Source organism: Columba livia, chromosome 2 (genome assembly GCF_036013475.1).
Source record: "Columba livia isolate bColLiv1 breed racing homer chromosome 2, bColLiv1.pat.W.v2, whole genome shotgun sequence".
NCBI lineage: Eukaryota > Metazoa > Chordata > Aves > Columbiformes > Columbidae > Columba > Columba livia.
Window position 1 is genome coordinate 94,253,985 of NC_088603.1, and position 22,494 is coordinate 94,276,478.

The 22,494-nt window shown below is 37.9% G+C and overlaps 1 protein-coding gene across 1 annotated transcript in view; it reads right to left on the reverse strand.

The window, feature by feature from the left end:
* The window catches only part of MOCOS (molybdenum cofactor sulfurase), a 234,720-nt gene that overhangs the window by 207,677 nt on the left and 4,549 nt on the right, over positions 1–22,494 (reverse strand). The window contains exon 2 of the mRNA XM_065052850.1: positions 631–720. Within this exon, the coding sequence (XP_064908922.1) occupies positions 631–720 (90 nt within the window). The remainder of the gene's footprint in view (positions 1–630; positions 721–22,494) is intronic.

Here is a 22,494-nt window from a genome sequence, read left to right on the forward strand (position 1 = left end):
TGCCCGTAACTGCAATAGCTAAATCTCCACCCAGATATGGCACAATTCTGTAGGTATTATTATGTGCAAGATTGCCTTGGCAATACACATCCTTTTTTCTGAGTATGCACCTAAGTCTAACAGGCTGGGAGAGGTATAGCACCTATTCCCTGCCTAAATTCATTTGGGATCTTTGAGCTAAGCTTTCTTCTAAATAAAGTGCTTCTACTGAGCCACAATGTAAGCTCACTCTGATGACTCTCGCTGAGAAGAGGAGTGGCTTTGTGTTCTGGTCCTTGCAAATTAAATTGTTTTTACATTTTCTGTGAAAAACAAAAAGACTGAACAAACAGTGGTCAGAGCTACATTGCTTCTGTTTATCCTCAGCACGATGCCTTAACCCCTGTGCAACAGCGTCACGCTTCCTTTGATTTTTCTTGTTCACCAACACAGATATTTAGCCACCAAAGAACAAAGCTGGGGGTGACACAAAGGGACTACGATCCCTTTGTAAAATCACTGGTCTTCCAAGTACTCTATAGCAATGTTAAAAAACCCACAGAAGTACTCTTCAAACAACCCAAGAGGCACAGTCCCATCTATTTAGATGGAAACTAGAGAAGTCTAATGAGAACGCTGTTTTGCACTTACCATAAATGTTGTTTCTGAGGTCATCAGTAAAAGCTTTAAGTAGACTCTCTGGGAAAAGTGTTGAACCGGCATGGTCAAGGTAAGTAATCCCTAAAATAAATATAAAATTACTGGATTCAATATTTTTTTAATATTTAATTTCATTTTCTACCACAGACTACATTGTGAAGTGCACCATTTGAACACCCCCAGTGCAGTACCTCACACAAAAAGTCAATTTCCCTAAAGTTCCTGGGGTATGGTGTTTCCCTGCCTAACTTAGAGGTCTCCACACTTCTCAAAAAATGATTCTCAAATACATTCCAATAGTCAGGCAACATTCACAGTAAGGCATCTTTCATTCACTAGCAGAAAAAAAAAGGACACAATAGAAGCCAAACATTTTGATTGCATCTTTATAATATTTAATTAAAACCAAAATATTTTAAGAGGCCTTTACTTTTATAATAGATTACACATCCTTTGGAAGAAACAAATATTTTTGTTCTACCTGTACAAGACCGAGCAACCTGGTGTCTACAGCCACAGTACCTTGTTACTCCTAGGTGCTACTTATTATGAAAACTACTATTACCAGGACGATAATAATTATTATTAATAGCAACAACAGGAGTAGTGTTGCCTCCTTGCTGACAGATAAAGCAACTCTCTCAAGAGCTGACAAGGCCTAAATCATGCTTGAAGCCCAAAGACAGGACGAGTTTAAGTTTTACTGCATTTAAATATTTCACTCTGCTGCACTGAACATTCAATTCATTTTTAAAATCTCCTTTTATATTATTAAGGTATTGCAAAACTTTTAAATACAAGCTTATTGGAAATGAAGGCTTTTTTATGTTTGGCCATTTTAGATTTCTTAATCTTTAGCAATTATTCTTCCATTTCTCCAGTGTGTTTCATGCCCTTTATTAGTTTTTTCATTTCACTTACCTTAAGTATTTCAACCTATTTCAAATTTTAATAATGATGAATATGATTAAGATTAGAATTTATTAAGTATTTTAAAGGCCTTCACTTTCCACAGGGATTTAAAACTCAGTTAAGCTTTAAACGAGAAGCCTTGACACTTGGAAATACATATAATTATATATTATGTTGCTGTAGCAGCGATTCAGTGAGTAAAGATGTGAGGCAGTGCTAATGATAAAACCAACGTGGACACTCATCCCTCCTCTTACTTTCAAAAGAGAAAAGCTCTCCCCTGCCTTAAAATTTCCCCACTTACAGTGTCTAGCAAAAGCAGAATTTTTAATGATGGCTTGAAGTTAATCAAGTGGCTTGAGCTGCTTTGACGTGTGGAGTGTGGAAAAAACCCTGATCAATTTATTAGATATACAGACTTTAAAAGTTTTTTGCTTTAAGTCCTAGAAAGTTTATTCCAAGCGGTATGAAGCAGCATGTACAAGCATACAGGGGTCAAAATGCAGCCAGGGATCTGTCTGGCCCAGTTTCTGACAGGAGAGGGTACAGCTGCTCAGCTCACCCAAAAAACCAGGCATGCTGTGGCATGGTAGGTGACAGCCAGACCCCTGCCAGAAAGGGGACACTAGAAAGAGGACACCAGTGAGGGGACACCAGCAAGGGGACAATAACTTTCCCTCCAGCCGGCCATATATTCACTATGGCCATCCTGAGACCATGGCCTGCTGGGCAGCCCCCAACTTGGCACCAGACACCCCTGCCCTGAGGTGGAGCTGAAGTGGGGAGTGACAGCCATGACCACCAACAGTGGCGCCCAGCTCCATGGCAGTGGTCAGAGCTACAAACAACCCACAGTCTCTGGTTTCAGCTGGAAGAGCTGGGAAAGGCAGATAGAGGAAGGAAGGACCGCTGACCTGGAGGCAACCACCCGAGCCAATGCTCTCCCTCAACAAAGCCTGCACAGAGAAGCCATTTGGCTCATTAGCTCTTATGGGCACCACAAGCACAGCCCAGTGAAGAGCACAGCAAGAGCAAAAACCAGGCAACCCGCTGAAGTTCTTCAAAAGCAATCCATCCACCAACAAGGGGACGGGTACTTTCTATCCCAAACGATGCTCCTGTGAGGCACTAAAAGATCTCTAGGTAAAGGCCCCCTCAGTGGTTACTCAACTTTGATTTATTACATAGCTCACTACAAAGAACAATATTGCAGTTCTGTGAAATGGAGGCAAAAAGAACAGCCGGTCATTTTTTCAATTCCTCCTCTGGTTATATTACTTTGAAAATGTGGGAGGACATTTGGCTGAGGAAGGAAAAATTATTAATTCTGAAATTTTTATTCTATCTTTAATGCTGCTGTTTATTTAAAAACAGAGAAGAACATTTAATACTCTCTGTCCACTGCTCAAAAAGAGAAATAGGCTCTCTCATCATATGAGACTGCACTGACACAAATATCTTTATTTCTATTGCACTTTTATGCTGTAGGTTTTTTTTTCTTCCTGTCTTGTTTCAATAAAACTCTATTTTTACAGTAAATAAAAAAATGTGGCACATGCATAACACCAGCAAAGAAAAAACTTTAATAACTTTCAGTGTGCTTTCCCCTGATTTATTAACATTTGCTATTTTAACTTTATTGAAAGCTCGTTAACCCAAGAGATTTGTCAGTACATACAGAATAATACAGTTCCTCCTGTTCCACTGTGATATTTAGTATATAGGCTGTCAACACCAAGAAATTATACTGTTTACAGGAAGTAACAGGAGAAAGAAAATATGATCGACCAAAAGAAAATCAAAATGCAATATCTATCAAGACGTGGTTTCATTACTCAGGGAAAATGTAAAATTAATTTTTAGCTTAATTTACATACTATTATGTTTGGAAAGTGTAACTGACTTCATTTATCTAATAATATACCAACGGTAAGATAAAATCACATTTCAGAAGTAGGGTTTTTTTAATAGGAGTATCAAAACCCATTCAATGTGTTGGCATTAGTTATGGAAAGTTATTCGGCAAGAGTATCAGTTCATAAACTGTAATATCCATATGCTAATATTCTTGCAGATTAATTTTACATGAAGAGCTCTTTGGGAACCAACACGGGCCGGTCTGTTCTGCTGAAGAAAGCCCCAGCCCAGCTCTCTGTTCTCCTTCTGTGCTCCCAGTCACCTCTTCATAAAGCATCTGCCATCTCTTAGTGCCTGCCTGGGCTCTTTGTAAAACTTGGTGAGTGCACAGGCACACGCAGCCTCAGAAATGCCAGGGGACCATTCAGTTTAACTGAACATTTCTATCTCTTAAATGAAAAAAGATAGAGATAATTTAATTTTAGCATTTCAGAATTAGAGACCAGGTGAGAAGATTTGACTGTACATAGTCTGACTGCCTGCGAAACACACAAGGCAAAAAGAAAGTAGGCAGATTAATCTCCTGGAGCCAAAATACCTGCTTCTGACAAAAGCACACTTTCCTAAAAGATGACTTTACCTGACTTTGAAGAAATTTAAAGACATCACTTGATGAACTAAAAGTAGAACAAGGCAGTTACATCTTCATTGAATCTTTTAGTAATTAATCATTAAGCTATGTATAGACCTACCACCCAGAGGAAGGTCTAGAGGAGGAGGAACCCAGAGAGACCATGGAGGCGCTCCCCACCATGGCCTGGTGGCACCTGGAGAGTACGCTTTCTCCTCCTTCACAGCCAGTCATAAGCCCATGCCTGGTCACCCAGCTCCCATCTGGCTAAATTATTGCTCCTTTGGCATTAAGTAATCCACTCTTTTAATCTCTGAAATTGTTCTTGGAGCTACACATTTCTGAACTTTGACTGCGTATCACTCCCAAAAATAAGCAATTTCCCTGCATTCTGTGTGGCTGCTCCATGTTCACCTCCTAAAGCTTTTGCTATCGTGTGATTCTACCACAGTCACCAAAACAAGCCGACCTGCCGCTGTAGCTTCACAGATTATTTCTCACAGCCCCAGCACTTCAAAATTCCTGCACTCCAGCTGATTACAGGCTGCCAGCTACATTGCCAAAATTTTCATAAAGAAGAATGAAATGTGTAGTTACAAGGCAGCAACTGTATAGTCATGAATTTTGATTGGCGGATATAATTGCAATTCAGTGGAATTGTATACATAATATTACTTGGAAAGTAGATAAAACCAATGCCCTGGGGAGAAAGTATATTTCTTAAGTACAGCAGCATTAACAAAACCAGTATGAAATAGATTATCCAAAAATAAGCTAAAGGCAAAATAAAATATTATCTGTCGAAAGATAAATATGAGAGATTTTCATGCACTGGAACAAGAGAACAACCAAGTGACAAATTAGGAAGGAGAGGGCTCTACTGAGGTTGTAGACAGGTGAGATATCACTTGGACAGAGTGAGATTTTAATAGGTGGTATCACATCATGTACCTCAGGTTATTTTAGTTATCTAAGTCAGATGCCTTTTAGAGGCAGCTCCCTCTTTCCATTGACTGCGTAAGAACTCACCTCCTCCCAGGGATGCTCCTAAATTAAATGTCAAAAGTAGCTTTAACTATGCAATACATACAACCTTCATAAAAGTGCCTGAAGTCTCATGGGGATACAGGGCATGGCATGCCTGCACACTGTATAGACAGACAGATAAAAAAAATCCTGGTTCTGCAAAACCATTAATGAAGTACACTAAAAGGAAAAAAAAAAAAAAAAAGAAAGCAAAAAAAAATCCTACCAATATGGCTTGAGATCTGCTTTTTGCTGAATATTTTTTGGATTAAACATTTAATGGATATTGTTATCTGCACCTTCAGTTCCTGTTTGGCATTGGATTTAGACAAAAGCTATCAAAACCAGAGAATGTTTTCTGAATAGCAATGTGCCTCTCTCTCAAACCCTCCTGCTCTGCCAGACAAGGTAACGTTCTGTTTCCCTCGCTTAGGGCCAAGGAGCTCTTCAAAAGACCACAGAAGCACAGTGCTTGAGGGACAAGGCCAGAGATGCCCAAAGCCTGAGGAGTTACCACGCAGCTGAAGGAGGCGCTGTTCCTCAGCATGGTTTGACTTAATTGCTACAGGCCCAGGGGAGTAATGCAGCAGTCAGCCTGCAGCCATGGGGTGTGTTCTGCTGCCCGCTGATGGTCCACAGAGCTCATTGGTTTGAGTCATCACAGCTCAACCCGACTGCCCAAATGCTTATTTGCACTGTACTGTGAGTAACGTGGATAATGGTATTGATATTTTAAGGGCTGCTAACAAGCTACTGAACTCTATGGGAAACTGGTGTTTTAATTAATGTATTTTAGTGTCTGACTTGATGGACTAATTACAAAAAAGCAAAGCATGAAATGTGCAATTGCATTTATCCGTAATAAGTTCCTATTATTTTTCTCCACGTGCTACTGGTTTGCATTATTTGCTCTCATTGCATTATTACCTGCAGCAAAGCAGACAGATCATTAGAACAATTTACAGTCGATACCATACACCTTCTTTGCCTGCTGTACTCCTCAGAAGGGGCCAGACCGACTCCACAAAAGCTCTTTAAGTGGCTCAGGCTGTTCCTATAGGCATTGGCACTATTCCATGTACACGAGCGCCTCCTTTCAGCTTATAGTTTACAGCTTGCTGGTATTGAGGTCTATGTGAGTGCAAAAGCAAGCAGGGATTTCACATTTATTAAGAAGTCACATCCAACCCTATGAAATGTATATTTCCTAGCTACAGAAAAAAAAAAAAAATACATGCTATCAAATATCATCATTTGCCAGCTTCTGTGCTAAATGAGACTACAGTAAAGGGATCAATCAGCATCCACCTTCATCCATTTGGCCTATCCATAAGATGCAGCTTTATTCAGTACTCACTTTTTGCTCACTGGGGCATGATTAAATATCGACTGCAGTCTTTGATGTTATTTCCACAGACACTTTCAGCGGGTTGCGCGGGACCAGCTGAAGTCTCACTTGTGGCCATGAATCAGAGGTACCTCAGCTACACACGAATAACATACTGCAGCCTAGCGGCTCGGTGTCTTTGGATGAAATATAAATCACAAGTGATTCATATTTATGCAAGTCTTCAAACAACTGTAGCTCACCCAAACTGAAACTAGCTTTCACACCTCCCTAGTGAAGAAACTACCATCTTTCAGTCTCTCCTTTTTTTTCTTTCTTTCTGATGCGATTGATCAAATGAAAGAAGAGTTGAAAGAGAACATACTTCCTGTTCTTCTATTACTGGAAAATATTGTTATTGGTTTTGTTGAAATTTTCACAGAAACATTCACTTTTGTGCATGAAAGAGGCATTCAGAATTTCCACTGGATATGAAACCACCATAGTAAAAACCTATGTTTAAGGAATAATGATAATAATTGCTTATAACAGCAGTGATTAGCTAAACATTCTAGTAGTATTATCCCGCTCTACTTTTCTCCTCATTATTCCTGTAAAACAACCACATCTTGCAGCAACATGCTAAGATAATATTTGAAACTGACTTTTCTAGTCAGTTCTATTTCTTGCTCTGTGACCTGAATTAATTGGATTCGTATAAAATCTAGGACAAATTAGTGACTCTAAATATTCCCTGCAAAATATTGCAAATGAAATGTGCAGTGATATACAGAAGCCCTTTTAAATTATTTTATGACTTTCAAAAACACTAGAGGAAAAAGTTCAAAAAAATTGAAACAAAAAAGTAACTCTCTTCGTCTCCCTTTTCCCTTAAAACTCATTTTGTTACCTAGAAATACTATGAGCTTCTGGGAGCTAGAGCCTTGAATTGAACATGCAACCACAGCAATAATTAAACACCCACATGAGAACTGGCATATGCAACAAACAGCAAATGTCAGACAGCGAAAATCGGTGATCCCAACTGTTGAAGCCTCACAGAACTACTTCCCAGCCATTATTTATTCCCAAGGACAAGACGTGTAATGCCTCGTTTGGCAAACATGACGGAACCTCCCTCTGCTGGCTTTTTTTGGCAAAGAGAAAAGGCTGCTACTTCAAACCAGTAATAAAATTATTCTCCAGTGGAGGTTCTTCACACCAGGTTTCCCACAAACTATTACAGCCCTTGATTTATATATGCCATCCAGCAAACAGTCCATTGCCAGAAACAGATAGTGAAGATCAATTTCAGGGATATAAGAATAAGAGAAACCTAAGTTTCCCTTCCCCATAAATTTGTACTCTGTTTCAGAGGCAAACATGTAAAACCAAATAACCATGTTACCAGGATGAGCTATATGTAAGTTCAAAGACTATGTAATGAAGAGTGTGAGGACTGTTGGCCAGAACCCCACTCTCAAAACATGAGAGGTCTGAGAAGATTCTCCTGACCCATAGTGGGCAGTCCTTCGCTACACCAGGTAAAGACACTCATCAACCAAGCTACTTCCATCTGAAAAATAGGTAGGTTGTTAGTCTACCTTGCTCAAACCAGAAGAGGGCTTCAGAATGACATCCTCCTAGTAAGAAACTACATCTTAACCTCTACAGCAGGGCTGTCAAACCCATTTTTACTGGGGAACACATCGGCCTCGTGGTTGCCTTCAAAAGGCCAAATGCAATTTTAGGCCTGTATAAATGTAACTACTCCTACATTTATACAGTCCTAAAATTGCATTTGGCCCTCTGAAGGCAACCATGAGGCTGATGCGGCCCCCAGTGAAAATGGGTTTGAAACCCTTGCTTTAGACTGCATTTTTTCACACTCAGTTTATTCTTGTATCTCCCATGTCAGCACTGTTTTGCTTTGATATCTCTCTTTACCCACTCAGCTCCAACAAGTATTTCTCCCTTGACAAGCCAGTAGCACATCTCCACCTGCTCTGTCTAAAAACGCCACCTTCCATTATTTCTAACGCATGATAAATATGACAAAGCACTCCAGTCCCAGTGATACCTCTTCCAGCTGGAAACCCTTTCTCCGAAAGTAACGGGGATGGAAAGCATGGGGTGGAACACACATTTTAGAAGAATATCTCAGAATTTTGGAAAGCTAGGTTAATTTTCTCTAACTTTACTGGAAAAATACCTCCTCAGAACAATAGAACCGTATGTCTTGGCTTACAATCGTAATTGTTACTCCATACCTGATTTACCTCTTAAATGTTCTAGTTGTTAGAAAAAAAAAAAAACAAACCAAAACACAGTGTTATTAAACCAGGGGAAGGCTTAATGTTTGAAAAGTCCATGTATAATGCTTGACCAGGATCTCCTAAATCACCTTTTCACCAGTAAACAGTCACCAATGTAAACTGAAACCACAAACAGGAGACTGGCACAATTTTTCAGTGTGCTTTCTATAGTTCGAAAAATAGTGTTAAGTATAGGAGTTTTGGTATCACTTCTGAGTAACTATTTAAGATTTAATAGATTGTATGGTGGGAATTTAATCTCAATAAGACAGAAATACTGAGAGAGAGATAGGAGGTATGCATTAAAAATTATGTATAAGCTTTCCTAGTGCATATGTATTGGGTTAATCTAGACATTTTTCCATCATAAAATTTTTAGCACTGATGCCTCACAGAGCAAGCCAGTTTAACTTTTACTTAATAGTAATTTGATCCAACCTGCTACCTCAAGTGAAACTTATTCAACTACAAACAGACCAATCTAAATGAAAAGATTATGCTCAACTGCTTTACCTTTACTGAAGTCCGCAGACTGCATTAGATATACAGACATCAATAATGCAACTCATTAAAGAATGTTATTTCTTATTTGGGGATTTTTTTTTGAAATGAGAATTATTTTATATTTTTTTTTCAGGACTGACTGTAATTTCCTAATACCTCCATAAACAGTATAATACTTGAGTACGAAAAGCATTGCCTATTTTGAAAGCAGGATTTTTCCCACTCAGAAATAAATATCTAACAGACACTAACAGGTTTCTGTCAATAATTTAATAGGAATGTAATTATACATCAGCATAAATTATCTGCTAATATCTTATTATATTTGGCCCAAATTAGTTTCTACAGTTTGTTTGCCATTTATTAGGGGTCTATCCAAGCACATATTCAAAGTCTTCAACAATTATTTCCAGGAATGTGCTAGGAATGAACAAGTACATTTATCAAAAACTAATGTTATAGTAAACCAGTTTCTAATTCTGAAACAGTATGAGAACAGCAAAGATTTGTTGGCTAGTTCTGACAAAAGTAACAAAATAACAGCTTCCTAATGACTAGGCCTGAACACAGGAGTATGTGAGAGAAATCCTTCCTAACACAGCCCTGCTTTTAATGGGAATAACTGCACGCAGCCTCCAGATGTTCTATTTTTTTTTACTTCACTGATGTCTGGCATGTTACAGCTTACTAAAAGAAAACTAAAAATCACTTGTGCTCTTGACACAAGCACATAGTTTATGACTCTCTTTCTAAAGGACTGTTAGCATGTGACACAGCTTTTGGAGGTTGGGTCATTACTTTGAATCTATGGACAGCAAAAATCCACTGCTGGATACTGCCATACAGCTCTTGAGGAGTTAGTGGCTCTTCCAGAGACATTACCTTACATTGCATAGAGACATTATTTCAGATGTCAGGCTTTCTGACCTCTGAAGGGCTGCAATGGGACAAGAAACATCTTTTCCAAAGTCCAGTGAGTCGAAAAGAACCCAAGCAAGGTCTGTTTGAGTTTCCAGCCATGCTACAATGAATAACCAGCGCAGAACTTTGCCTTCAGGTCACAGAGACCTCACCTCTGTGGAAGTGAAGCAAGCTCCATCCAAACACGAGAACACGCATCAAGGTCTGATTAGAGTCTTTGAAGTAATTGTGAGGCTCTGCTGAACTCCATATGAGATAAACCATTAACAAATAACTTATAATCAGCACTTCCTAACCAATGATTACGTTTTTGGTTCTGGGCCAAGTTAAAGAGCTGGGTTATGATCTGCACAGAAGCTTAAATGACCTTTGAAACAAGTGGAATTTTCCTTTCTTGAATAAGATATACTGGGCTGCTCATATTGCTGTCTCCTTGTATTGAATCTACAGGACATCTTCAGGCTCTGGGGAATGCACAGACTTTCTAGAAGTCCAGGTATAATTTCAAAAAGTGTGACATTTTTAATTTGACAAAAGGAGTAGGAGGACTATTATAAGAGACACAACACCAACAGAATCCCAACATGACATTAATCAATTTACTAGAGCAGTCCCATCAAACAAAAAACTGCTCCAGAAGTGTATTCAAGACATGAAGGTGATTGACTGTTTCCTCCAAGCCCATATTATACACCTTTATTTACAAATACACGTAAATATGCCTGTGTATGCTGTACTGAGATGGGCGTATGAATATGTGTACATAAGCATCCCTTTAAGAGGATAATTAGTGTTTTCATGTTACTTCTTGTAGCAGAACATAAGGAAAAGCAGATGTGAATCTGAAGACTCTTTCCCCTTACAGCTCTTTTCCACCTTCTCTTCCTTACTACTTCCCTAAATATACATTTTGATATTTTTGGCAACGTGATAGCCTAGAAGTCATTGCATCTGCTTTCGGTCTCAATCAAAATTAATGTCTACAGAACAGCATCAACACTCAACAAAAACAATATCAACTTTTGGTAATGTACCGAAGTGTGTTTTCTTTTGGATTGCTTTGCTTTGTTTGTTTGTTTGGGTTTTTTTGGTTGGTTGGTTGGTTGTTTTTTTGGGGGAGAGGATTTGTTGTTTGTTTATCTGTTTTTTGTTAAAGAAAGAAAAGATGCTTCACCTTAAGTGCTCCCACCCTCCCCCCGGGTAAGACAGATCAAACCGAAGGTATCTAAATTCCCACTAGTGGTTTTCTTTGAATGGATTCAGGCACACTTCTAACTTAAATAAATTTGCATTTGCTAGAGAAGTCCAGTTTGGGGTGACTGAGTTTTAATGCTGTTCAGCTCAATGCAAGCCCATTCAGCCAACTACTCTTCTCCTTTGCAACTTGACTTTGTTTATCAGGATGTTCTGTTTAAATAAAAGTAGGATTTGGCACATCTGTGAAGTTAATATGATTTATGCTAGTACTAAGAGAATACAAATATCTGAGTATCATCAACCAAATAATAGACTGACACTACTGTTATAAAGAATTTCACGTTGGGTAACAACCTACCAGTGCATACTTTTGCTTACAAAAATGGGTTTCTTGGTTGCTTCTTTTTTTTTTTTTTCCTATTTTTAGGGTTCTGACATTAAAGCAATTGCAACTTTATCCCAATTTCATAATTACACATCTAAATAATATTTTGCAATGCTTCATTAAATCGTAGTAGAACGCCTGTCAATTAAAGGGCTTCCTTCAATACTAACAAGATTAGAAATGAAAGAGAATTATAGTTTCACCATAAATTATTCAAAGTACTAAATACAAATGGCCTCATTAACACTATACTAGTTTGAAAAGGAATAAAAGATTATGCATGGAAAAACAAATATTCCACAGTTTCCCTAATCTCTGAATTTAAAATCACAACTCTGCCACAACACCAGCTATTGCGTTTTGCCTCAAGGCAGCTGAGAAAACGTTATGCATTTAAAAATCAAGGCCTTCCCCCACAAAATATACAGACCTGCCATATTTGAATAAATGACAAGACCATACACAAAATTCATGTGACATATCTTACTCTTTTTATGGCACAAGATACTTCAAAATACTATCTAGATCACACAGAATCACAGAATCACAGAATCGACTGGGTTGGAAAAGACCTCAGAGATCATAGAGTCCAACCCTTGGTCCAACTCTAGTCCGTTTACTAGATCATGGCACTAAGTGCCATGTCCAATCTCAGTTTAAAAACCTCCAGGGACGGCAAGTCCACTACCTCCCTGGGTAAAACCACACATAGCAGAGTCTGCCTCCAGAACGGATTACAGGATTGGATCCTGAGTGCCAATTTCATATCAGGCATCTCCATAATTACCATAATCACACTGAAGTGCTGGGGTTGCTGGAGTTCGATCTCCATGCTAAAGCCTGGTCTTTCCTTATAGACAACTGCTACCGATGCTGTACAAACCAGAGACTGCTGAACACAACTATTCCTTACATGGGCAAAGGATGTCAGGTGGCAAGTTCAGAATTATAGAAGCTAAGAAATTAAGGAATTGATTCTGTAACGTGACATGAGAATGGAGAGTAATTTTAAGTGAGGTGACCATTATTTATGATGATGAATTATCAACTTATTAATGAGCAGTACTATAATAAATGGAAAAGTAATAGTAATTTGCTAATCCTTCAGAAATAATTTCTGTGCTGTTAGTTTTCAAATACTTCCTCAGACTTGCTAGCCTAAAACTATAACTAGAAGTAACATGACAGAATACTATTGAGTTCCTGTAATGAGCTCTTATTATGACCCGCAAATTTCTACTTTTTTTGAATTTCCAAATGTGGGAATAATATTACCATATTCCCCCAAAGCAAGTATGTTGAAGGCAACAATAGTACATTTGGTTCTTATCACTTGGATTTTAAAGCTACTAATTCGTCATTGAGAGGAAATTCATTTGCAATTCTTGTTTAGTTTTAGCACAACTGCAAGAACATTTTTCATCAAAAGCATCACCCAGGAGATATAAAAATGAAACACCTAAACATATCAAAACAACCTTCTAAAATAGTTAGTAAAGGTTCCCAGCGGAGCACAGAAAGACCAAGGTATTGGTCAGGGGTTTGGAAAATATAATCAAAAATATTATATAATAACTCTAAGCAAAGGAAGCACAAAATCAAATGTTTCCATAAAAACTTCAATTTTAAAATCAGTATGTTAGGTTGCCCTCATTTGTGTCCTGAGTTACAGTTACCTCAAGAAGGACCTGATCTTCAGAGAACTGATTTTCAAAGACTTGTGAGACCACATCCATTGCAAATCTGGTTCAGTCATATGTCTAAGTCTTCCCCATCACCTTTAAAATTATAGTATCTAAAATTCAAACAATTGAAGGGGAAAGAAATCTTGGTCAAAACACCCTTACACAATGATGACTCAAAGAACGCATCTAACCTACTGCATACAACAGTTGTTTCTACGTGTTTCATTCCAGGTCTGTTTAGTTCTAAGAACTGCTCTCCAAATCCGTGCCATAAATACCAGGATGGGAATGATCCCTATTATGTAGTCACCACCATAACACAACCAGTGGCTCCCCAATAGTCAGACTAGAATGAACCCAGGCAATTAGCTACACAGAACATCAAGCAGATTTCATGTGATGCAACTACTTTGATGAAGTTTGTTTCCAGAGGGACATCGAGCCTTTCTCAATGTTTTGTATAAATACCAGATATCTGGTACTTTATCACCACAGAAGTCAAAGTGATAAAGTGAGCCTCATGAGATCACTTATTACACAGTGCATGCACAGATTTTTTTTCTCTATGGGAGCAAAGTACAGGCTTCCCTTCTCCAACTTGTGCTGACAGAGGGATATAAGAAAGGCATCAAGTGTAAACTTTTCCCCATGCCCACCCCACTCTGGTTTTCCCCCTTTCCCCCTCTCAACCTGAAGCACTTATTTCTTTCTGTTAAGGGAGATGATTGTTAGGCACTTTGTGTTCTCACCACAGTAGGAATAAAATTCCTGGATGTATATATTTACACCCATTTATCTATATTTATTTATGTTTACATTTTTACATATACTCATTGCAATCACTGTTCAGTGGAGAGACAATAAGAAACAATCATTTTTGATAGCAATAGGTTCTTGCTTATATTACTTTTTCACTAGTGTTTCATTTTTCTCATATCACATTCCTGTTTGCAAGCTGGGAACCCCAATCTACCAGAGGACTACACTAGACTAGGCTGCTGTTTTCTCCTGTGTCATTCTACAAGGAATACATAGTGCAGTGAAGTAGATTCGATGCACACAACATTGTCTATAGCTCATTTACATTAAGAACCTAAACAGTAAGGTTTCTCCTCTGGATTCAGCTATTTCTTTTCTCAAACTATGGGGTAATTTAATCGACAGGCCACAAAATGGAGATGCAGAGTGACTAGAAAGACCACAAGTCAGGTAGATAGATTATTAAATGAAAGTATTAAAATTAATCTATCATTCTAAAGAAAAAAACAAGAGAGCTCCCTTCCACTCCCCTCTCTTATGTCCAGAAACTCCTTATATTACAACCATCAATTTTACTCATTTGAAAAATTCTCATGTTCTTTCAGTACAATCCATGAAAGAATAATTTTTAAAGCAACAGTAATTTCTATAAGCATGCAACTCAGGAGGTATTTGAAGAGGTTACAACTAGTCAAAGGCATGTTTTCCTGCTAGCTTCCATATACCTCCTCATTATAAATAGTTTGTACATGAAGCACTGAAATATAAAACCTGAAGGAGATCATTGTAAATTAACTGCTATTTGATCAGTTCAGTATGTAATCACATTTCCACTGCAAGCATGGAAGGAAGCAGTAGCAAAAGTGACTGTTATTAGATGTTGGATGTACCCACAAGGTATCTGGTGTTCAGATTTGAAGATTTGATCAGGCACTTTTGGAAACATGACAGCTGTCATGAGATTATTTGGTATTGTTTCCCCCACTTCAGTGGCACTGAAGTTTACCCAGGAAGCGCTGCAGTGTAATCCTCATGACGCTTTACAAGAACACCCACCCTTCCCTGTACTTGCAGACATGGAAGAAAAACTGATTAAACTTGTGATGGTAAGAGCTGTTTAATCTCTGAGGAGCTGTCATGCTCAGTGATGCAAAGCTCAGAGAATTGATCTAGTGCCTCCAAACAAGCATTACATGCTGTGAAGTCTGCAACAGTCCACACGTTTAAAGGAACGGAGGTTTTCATAATTTTTTTTTTAATGGGTAGCTTCAGCTCCCGTAAGCCAAAAAGCTGGCTTTGCCTTTCATTAGAGCTAATCAGAATATATATATTCCAATGAAAGCAAATGTTTCTAAATTTGACATCTGAGAGACTGGGAGGAGATGATTTCTCCCAAGCCTTGAAAAACAGCAGATGGAAACTCAGTAAAAAAAAAAATATTCAGTGTCATTCACTAGGATTTCTATTTTTACATAATTCACGAAATACTCAACCTCATACTATTACAGGCTTCTAAGGAAAACAAGAGTTCTAAAAGGGAGAAATAGATGGCTTTGCCTTCCAGAGAGCATTTCAATAGACTTGACCCATCCTTTGGGTAAGTTGATATTGAAAAACAGGGGGTGGAGGGGAGTCTTGTTTATACAGCCTACATCTCAAGGAGGGTTCCCCTAGGAGCACAGAAAGGCTTCGTCTTCTGTCCCCAAACCTCTCCTAGCAGGTCGATTGAAGCTGGGGCCATGCTGGTGCACAGTGAAAGACAGTCCTGGCTCCACAGCCCTGGGCTGCAGTGACACTTTCTGTGCTCTGCAGATGAGCTTCGTTGAGCCTGAACATAAGTCAGCTCCTAACAAAAATCATCATTTCTTCCTTCCTCACTCCCAGAAGTCTGACTTCTATCCAAGCAGTATTTTATCACCCAAAGACAACTTTCAGTTCTGTTTTCCAACCAAAAAACCCTAGGTGTCTAAAGAAATAGAAGACTAAAAGTTTAAAATTAATATAAAGTTTAAAACTTTATAATGACCAATGAAAGCTACTATTGAATCAGCTTTTTGTGGCATGAAAAGAATATTAAAGTTTACTTTTTGTCCCCAGACATCTGTCTCCTTTCCCCCTTATTCACATCCATCCTCTTCCTTTAGTTCAGTGTTTTATACACACTTACAGGCTTTAAAAAATGCAACTGAAGTGGGAATCACCACTCATGATCAACCCTTCTCAAGGAAAATATTTCACAGTATCAGCCCTTAAAGTGTCATTATTTAAACAAACAAACAAGCAGAAATTGTCATAATTTTTCTCCCTTCCTTCTGCATTCTGCTTCTGGTGCGGCTGGAGAAATACTAAGACAGTTCACTGATCAAACATTAACTGGACAGTTAACAATCCTCAAAACAGAAGGCTTAATTTCATTAATGGGGAAAACCTGACACAGACATATGCCTCAGTCAAATCAGAAATAGTTGCAAACAACAGAATGGAAAGGAACTTTTGAGTCCCACTCACAGGGGCTGCTCTGTCCCTGGAAACGAGTCGGCTGTTGTGCAGTTCAGATGTGTTATTCTTTTTATTTCATTATTTTATCATCAAAATACACCTTGCAGCCATCCCTTAAAGGTTATTTTTGCATTTTTAATGTCTCTTGCATGTAATGTCTTACATGGGGTTTTAGTTTAATTCTTACATACCATGAGTCTTCCAATTCACTTCTAATGAATTTAAACGGGATACGTTTTTCTTCACATGTAGTAGTACTAAATTATCTTCTTTTTAGAAGGGCAACCAATCATCCTGCATATGTATTATTAGGCTGTCTCAGCAGCATTGTACCAGCTGCCAAACATCTATGCTAAAGTGATAAGAAGATTATTATTATCATATTACTATACTTAATGACCACCTTCCATGATATGTTACTTTTCAGACATTCGCACGCTTAAGGGAACACATTTCAAAGCTGTTATTCATTAATCAAATGTTTCATTTGCTTGTGAACGCAAACTCTACGTTCAAGTAACAATGGAGTGCAATAATCTACGTATGGTTTTGTCTGAACATCAGTCAGCTTTCCAGCTACACAATGCGAGGGAGATTATGTGCGGGGGAAAGTATCACGTCTGCATCTGGCAAAGCCTCCTTTTTCAGGCAGTCTCTAATTTTATTCCATTCAGTCCATCAGGTAGGGAGATCTTGCTAGTTAACCACTTTCATTTACCTGCTTTTATCCAGTCTCATGAGAAGGCAAGATGCATTATCAAAGTAAATTGTCCATCACAGCTGAGATCAGACAGGGTATTAAGAAGAGTCTCAGTCTGCTCACCGGACTTTTGCACTCCTAAACCAATTAAATCTGTAACAAATATCTTCCTAGCATGGAATGAATCAAAGATGATGACAGATTTTTAAAAAGTCGCATACTACCACAGCAGCTGAGTAGCATTTTGTTTTGTGACAATTCTATTAAAACTGTTTACTTTGAAATAAATTATAGACAGATATAAAAATAATAAAAATGTGACTCCCAGTCACATTTTTCATAAATTTCTTAAGAAGTTACACTCTTTAATAAATTACTTGGGAAATGAATGGCACAGCAGATTAACAGTGTATTTTACTCAATGGTAACACAAAGTGTTTTTTTTGAAGAAAGGCAACATGTACTTTTACCCATTTCTGACACCATCAGTTCCAAATTACTGAATTATGACGACTTCAATGCACTGTGTGGCATGATCATAAAAATGTGGGAAATCCTGAGCTTCAATTTCTTCCTCAGGGAGAAATTACAGGACAAACTTTCTGATGACTGCATAACTTTACCTGACCTGTTCATAAGTTTGCAAAGGGGATTAATTGTGCATTAACAAAATTAATTCACACAACATTAATTTAATTAATGAATATTTGTTCAAATGAGCTTCCTGTCATCTTTCCAGTTTTTAATTTAAGACATTATTCTCAGTACTGCCAGAAGAAATAATCATCTTTCCCCAGCTAACCACAGCACCAAGATGCCACATACTTGGATCTCTCTCTCTCATTTAAGAAGACCATAAGTGACAAAAATCCTGTCCAGTCATGTTCTTAGCTTTCCTTTAAAAGCATTTGAGATCCTGTTGCTCCAGGGACTAATCTGAATCAGCACAGAAACCACATCTTTTTTACTTCTTCTGCAAAAGCCATATTCCCTTGGCTGCAACAAGGAGTCAGTATAATCCTGAAAGCAAGAAGGGGGAAAACAATAGTGGCCAGATAAAGATTTCTTTCCCATGACCTGCCGTCTGATTTTATACGTATATTTCACATGGAAAAAAAGTAACTTCGCACTTTCGTACATGACACTCTCACAACAGCTGCCTGGGGTCACATCCCCACTGCAGGCACCTTGCAGACCATCCCTTCTCTGTGGCAGGAGGGAAGGTGAAGGGCCAAAGAGCATCACTGACAGGATCTATCTGTGCTGCGCAGAACACTGCCAGGAGCATAGCGCCTTGCTTCATTTGCAGTGACCTGACTTTTTACTGCTTTGTGGCCTGTCTTCATGTCTCCCTGCCCTGCTATACCCCCATTTCTCCATAACTCTGACATCCATTTCCCACATCTTCCGTTCTTGACGCCACCTTTTCCATAATACCTCCAGAAACCGCATCTCCATCTCCTAACGAATGTGACAGGAACCAGTCTGCGACCCAAATTATTTGTGTGCAGATCAGTACACAGATGTTGTAACACTATCAGCACTATTAACTTAGGAAAATAAAAAAGAAATTACATCAACCTAATTTTGACATATTCATTTTTATTAGTTCTGTTTTTAAGTTTCTGAGTTCAGTGAGGTATAAAAATAATATAATATAATATAATATAATATAATATAATATAATATAATATAATATAATATAATATAATATAATATAATATAATATAATATAATATAATATAATATAATATAATATAATATAATATAATATAATATAATATAATATACAAAACAAACCATCTTACAAGTATTTTAGTGTCTCATAAAGGAAAACATCTGCATTGAATATTCCTGTGGCTTGGGCCAAGACAGTCTATTATAAAAAGCCTGAGACATTTGAGAGCTCAGCATCCTACATACTAAATACCATCTCTAAGTTAAGCATCTCACTAGCCTCCTGCTCTGCACATAGGTGCTGTCTACCTATTTATCAGTCTCTCATATCAGTGCTTTTTGCTATGCAGCATTCTGTAAAATGGTCTTCCTGAATCCAATGACAGTCTTTTCATACAAAAGCGACTTCTCTGCAGCATGTCTCCCACACCAAGTATACAATGAATCAAGCTGATCAAAAAAACCTGACCTCTCACCTCCCTGTTTAGCTTTTTGTCCTTTGACTGAGAGTACCCTTGAATTCTGGTGAGCAGCTTAGATGTGGGAAGTGCTACTGTAACACATAATGGAAATTTCAAGAGCTTCACATGTCAGGTTCTGATTTTGCAAGGGAAATTCCGGTATAAGTGCAGGGACACAAGCAGCAGATGATATGTGTCTGAAAGCTTATATACATTCTTTAATCAATTGTCTTACATTTAACATTAAAAACAAAATCACATAAACATCATATAGAAATATACAGAAATATGGTGGGAAAAAATCAATACACATCTCACATAGAGCAACCTCATAACTTTGGAGGAGGACAAACAGGAGAATCTAAGAGGAAGCAAAGGCGATGGAAGGAAGGATGCAGCACTAATGTGGGATCCTGAAGGAACAAAACTTTGGTGCATTTCCAATTTTTGTGTAAGAGACAAGAAAGCATCTTGTGGTTTTCTAAATAAAACATTTGCCTTTTTTAATACTTTCATACCCTAACACGCATCTTATACAGACATTAATTTTAGAGATAACATATCTTTTAATTAAAAGTGCAATTTTTAAAAATGGGTGGCTGATAACCTGCAGCATCTATGGAGTTCCATAAAATATCTTTCAAAATCTAATATTATTTTAATCTCTACATCTTGACTTTAAAAATCTAATGTCTAAATATTATTATATCCTGTTATAAAGAATCTAGTGCCAGATGATTGACTATTTATTTCTAAAATACAGTTGATAATTCATGTTTATAGGGTGTGGTATTTTGTTTTTTTTCTCAACATTTCTGTGTTCCAGACAAAGTTTTAAATGTCTTGTGCTGTGTGGCATAGGCCATTACAGAGCCAGTGTAATGGAGCAGTGAACATCTTTATATGGTTATCACAACACCAAACTGATTTATACATATAACTCTGAGTAATACAGTTCAGAAATAGAAGACATTACCTGTTTCTTTGAGGGATTTTTTTTCCCTCTAACTGAAGTTTAAAGTAACTAACACTTTATTCAGTGCTGAAACATTGCAATGACAGTATCATTGACTACTCTTCACTAAGAGTTACAGCCACCACGAAGAGCAAAGGATCCTCCAGCTCTGCGTGATCAATTGAAAGATAAGTCCTGCATGAACCACTGACAGCCTTCTGAACCCTGAAATGCAAAGTAAACTCTTTAACGGTACCTATTACTTCTGTGTAGGCAGAGGAAAACATCTGAAATCCACATTATGTTCCACAAACGCTTCCTTTTTCATGTCTATTCTTTAGATGACAATTTATTTAGATAACTACTGCTGACTTGAAATCAACAGGAAGCATTAAGGCTTCACATGAGCATATATATTGTTTTTTACAAAACAATTATCACGTAGTTGTGCAGTTACACTTCCCATACCACAGCTTCTATTTACGATACATTCTCCCGCCACTAACTGCATCTTCCCAGATGCCTTGTAGAATTTCAAACTGTCCACCAGCAGCCTCCTTCAATAAACATGGTTTATTTTGCTTATTCCACCTCCTCCGACCCAATAAAAAATCCAGTGTGTTTCACATTGTTCAGGATGAGCCAGAGATGAGCTAATTCAGTGAGACTTATTCTCCAGCACAATCAGCAGCTCTTCCAGTTGCCCAGAATCTCCTAATGAGACATCAAAAACAGCCTCATCTCCCTGTACATGTTGCTTTGCTGCCGTTGGGCAGGAGAGGTAAGCACTGGATTAACATGAACATGTGTCAATCTCAGCACGTGGGTAAAATCATTTTACCTTTCTAGAAGATGCTGTCTCACCCAGGTCTGTAGCTGCCTAACTTAATTCTGGCCATCAATGGGTGGGTGGGCTTCAGGGAACCCACAAGTATTGCATGTGACCACAAAACAGCACATGCCTTGCTTCTTGTTTGGCATAGGCCTTAGACAGTAATGAATCAAAATAAACTTATCCAACTGTTTTTTAAATGGCTTGATGAGACTTGCATATTGCTAACTTGTTCAAAGAACAGTATTTCTCAAAGAAGCTAACTATAAAAGGTTTTGCTGAACACAGACAGTCACTTAGTCTTCACCAAGAAAAAGAGATTAAAAAGAACAGATTCATCTACAGGTAAAAATTATTAATAATTAGGAAATCAGTAGGAAGACATATAAACACAAGCAGAAATAAAAGACAGCTACCAGATCAAACAAATGGTCTGAAAATAAAACAACCATACAAAAAACCTCTGAAGAGGAAAAAAAAGTCCTATTATTTTAGGACACAAAAAATGCCTTTTTTTTTTAAGAAAAATAAAAAACCTCAGACACAAGGTCAGTAGAATTTCTGGTTTGACAAGGCAAGCAAACTGACATAGCAATAGAGAAACTGAGGTCACACCTATGTTTGCAATCATGTTTGATGAGCACAACTCTTCAGGCTCACAGTACACTCATCTTCACAAGTTTCATAAAATGTGAGCATCAGCTACCTAACAACAAAATTACTCTGAGCTGACACACTAGAATGAATGTCCTACTTCTGAAATACAGCCAAAACACCAGATTATCCCGAACATGACAAAACAGATAGGTTTTTCTGTTCTCGAGGGAAGAGCTGACCTTTGCTAACAGAGCCACTAAGGACGAGCTGAAATGCACGAAGCCCCACTTTTCTGTTCTCCTACTCACAGGAAAAGGCTCAGTGCAAATAATTACCATCAATATGAGTAAAACATCATCTTTTTTTTTGTGTAAGGTCAGATCCAGTACCCATCTATTCACTAAGTGAACAACAGAATAAGCTCTCATACAGGTGAACATTTCATGAGACACCATTTGACTTTCAAAGAAACAAAGGCCAATTCTGTTACCCAGAGCTTAGTGTGCCTTTCCTTTTTGTTTAACAGGCAAGCTACATTATTACTGTTAGTTATACATAATCACACAAATCACAGATGTTCATACTACTAAGGTAACACATGATTTGCCACATGAC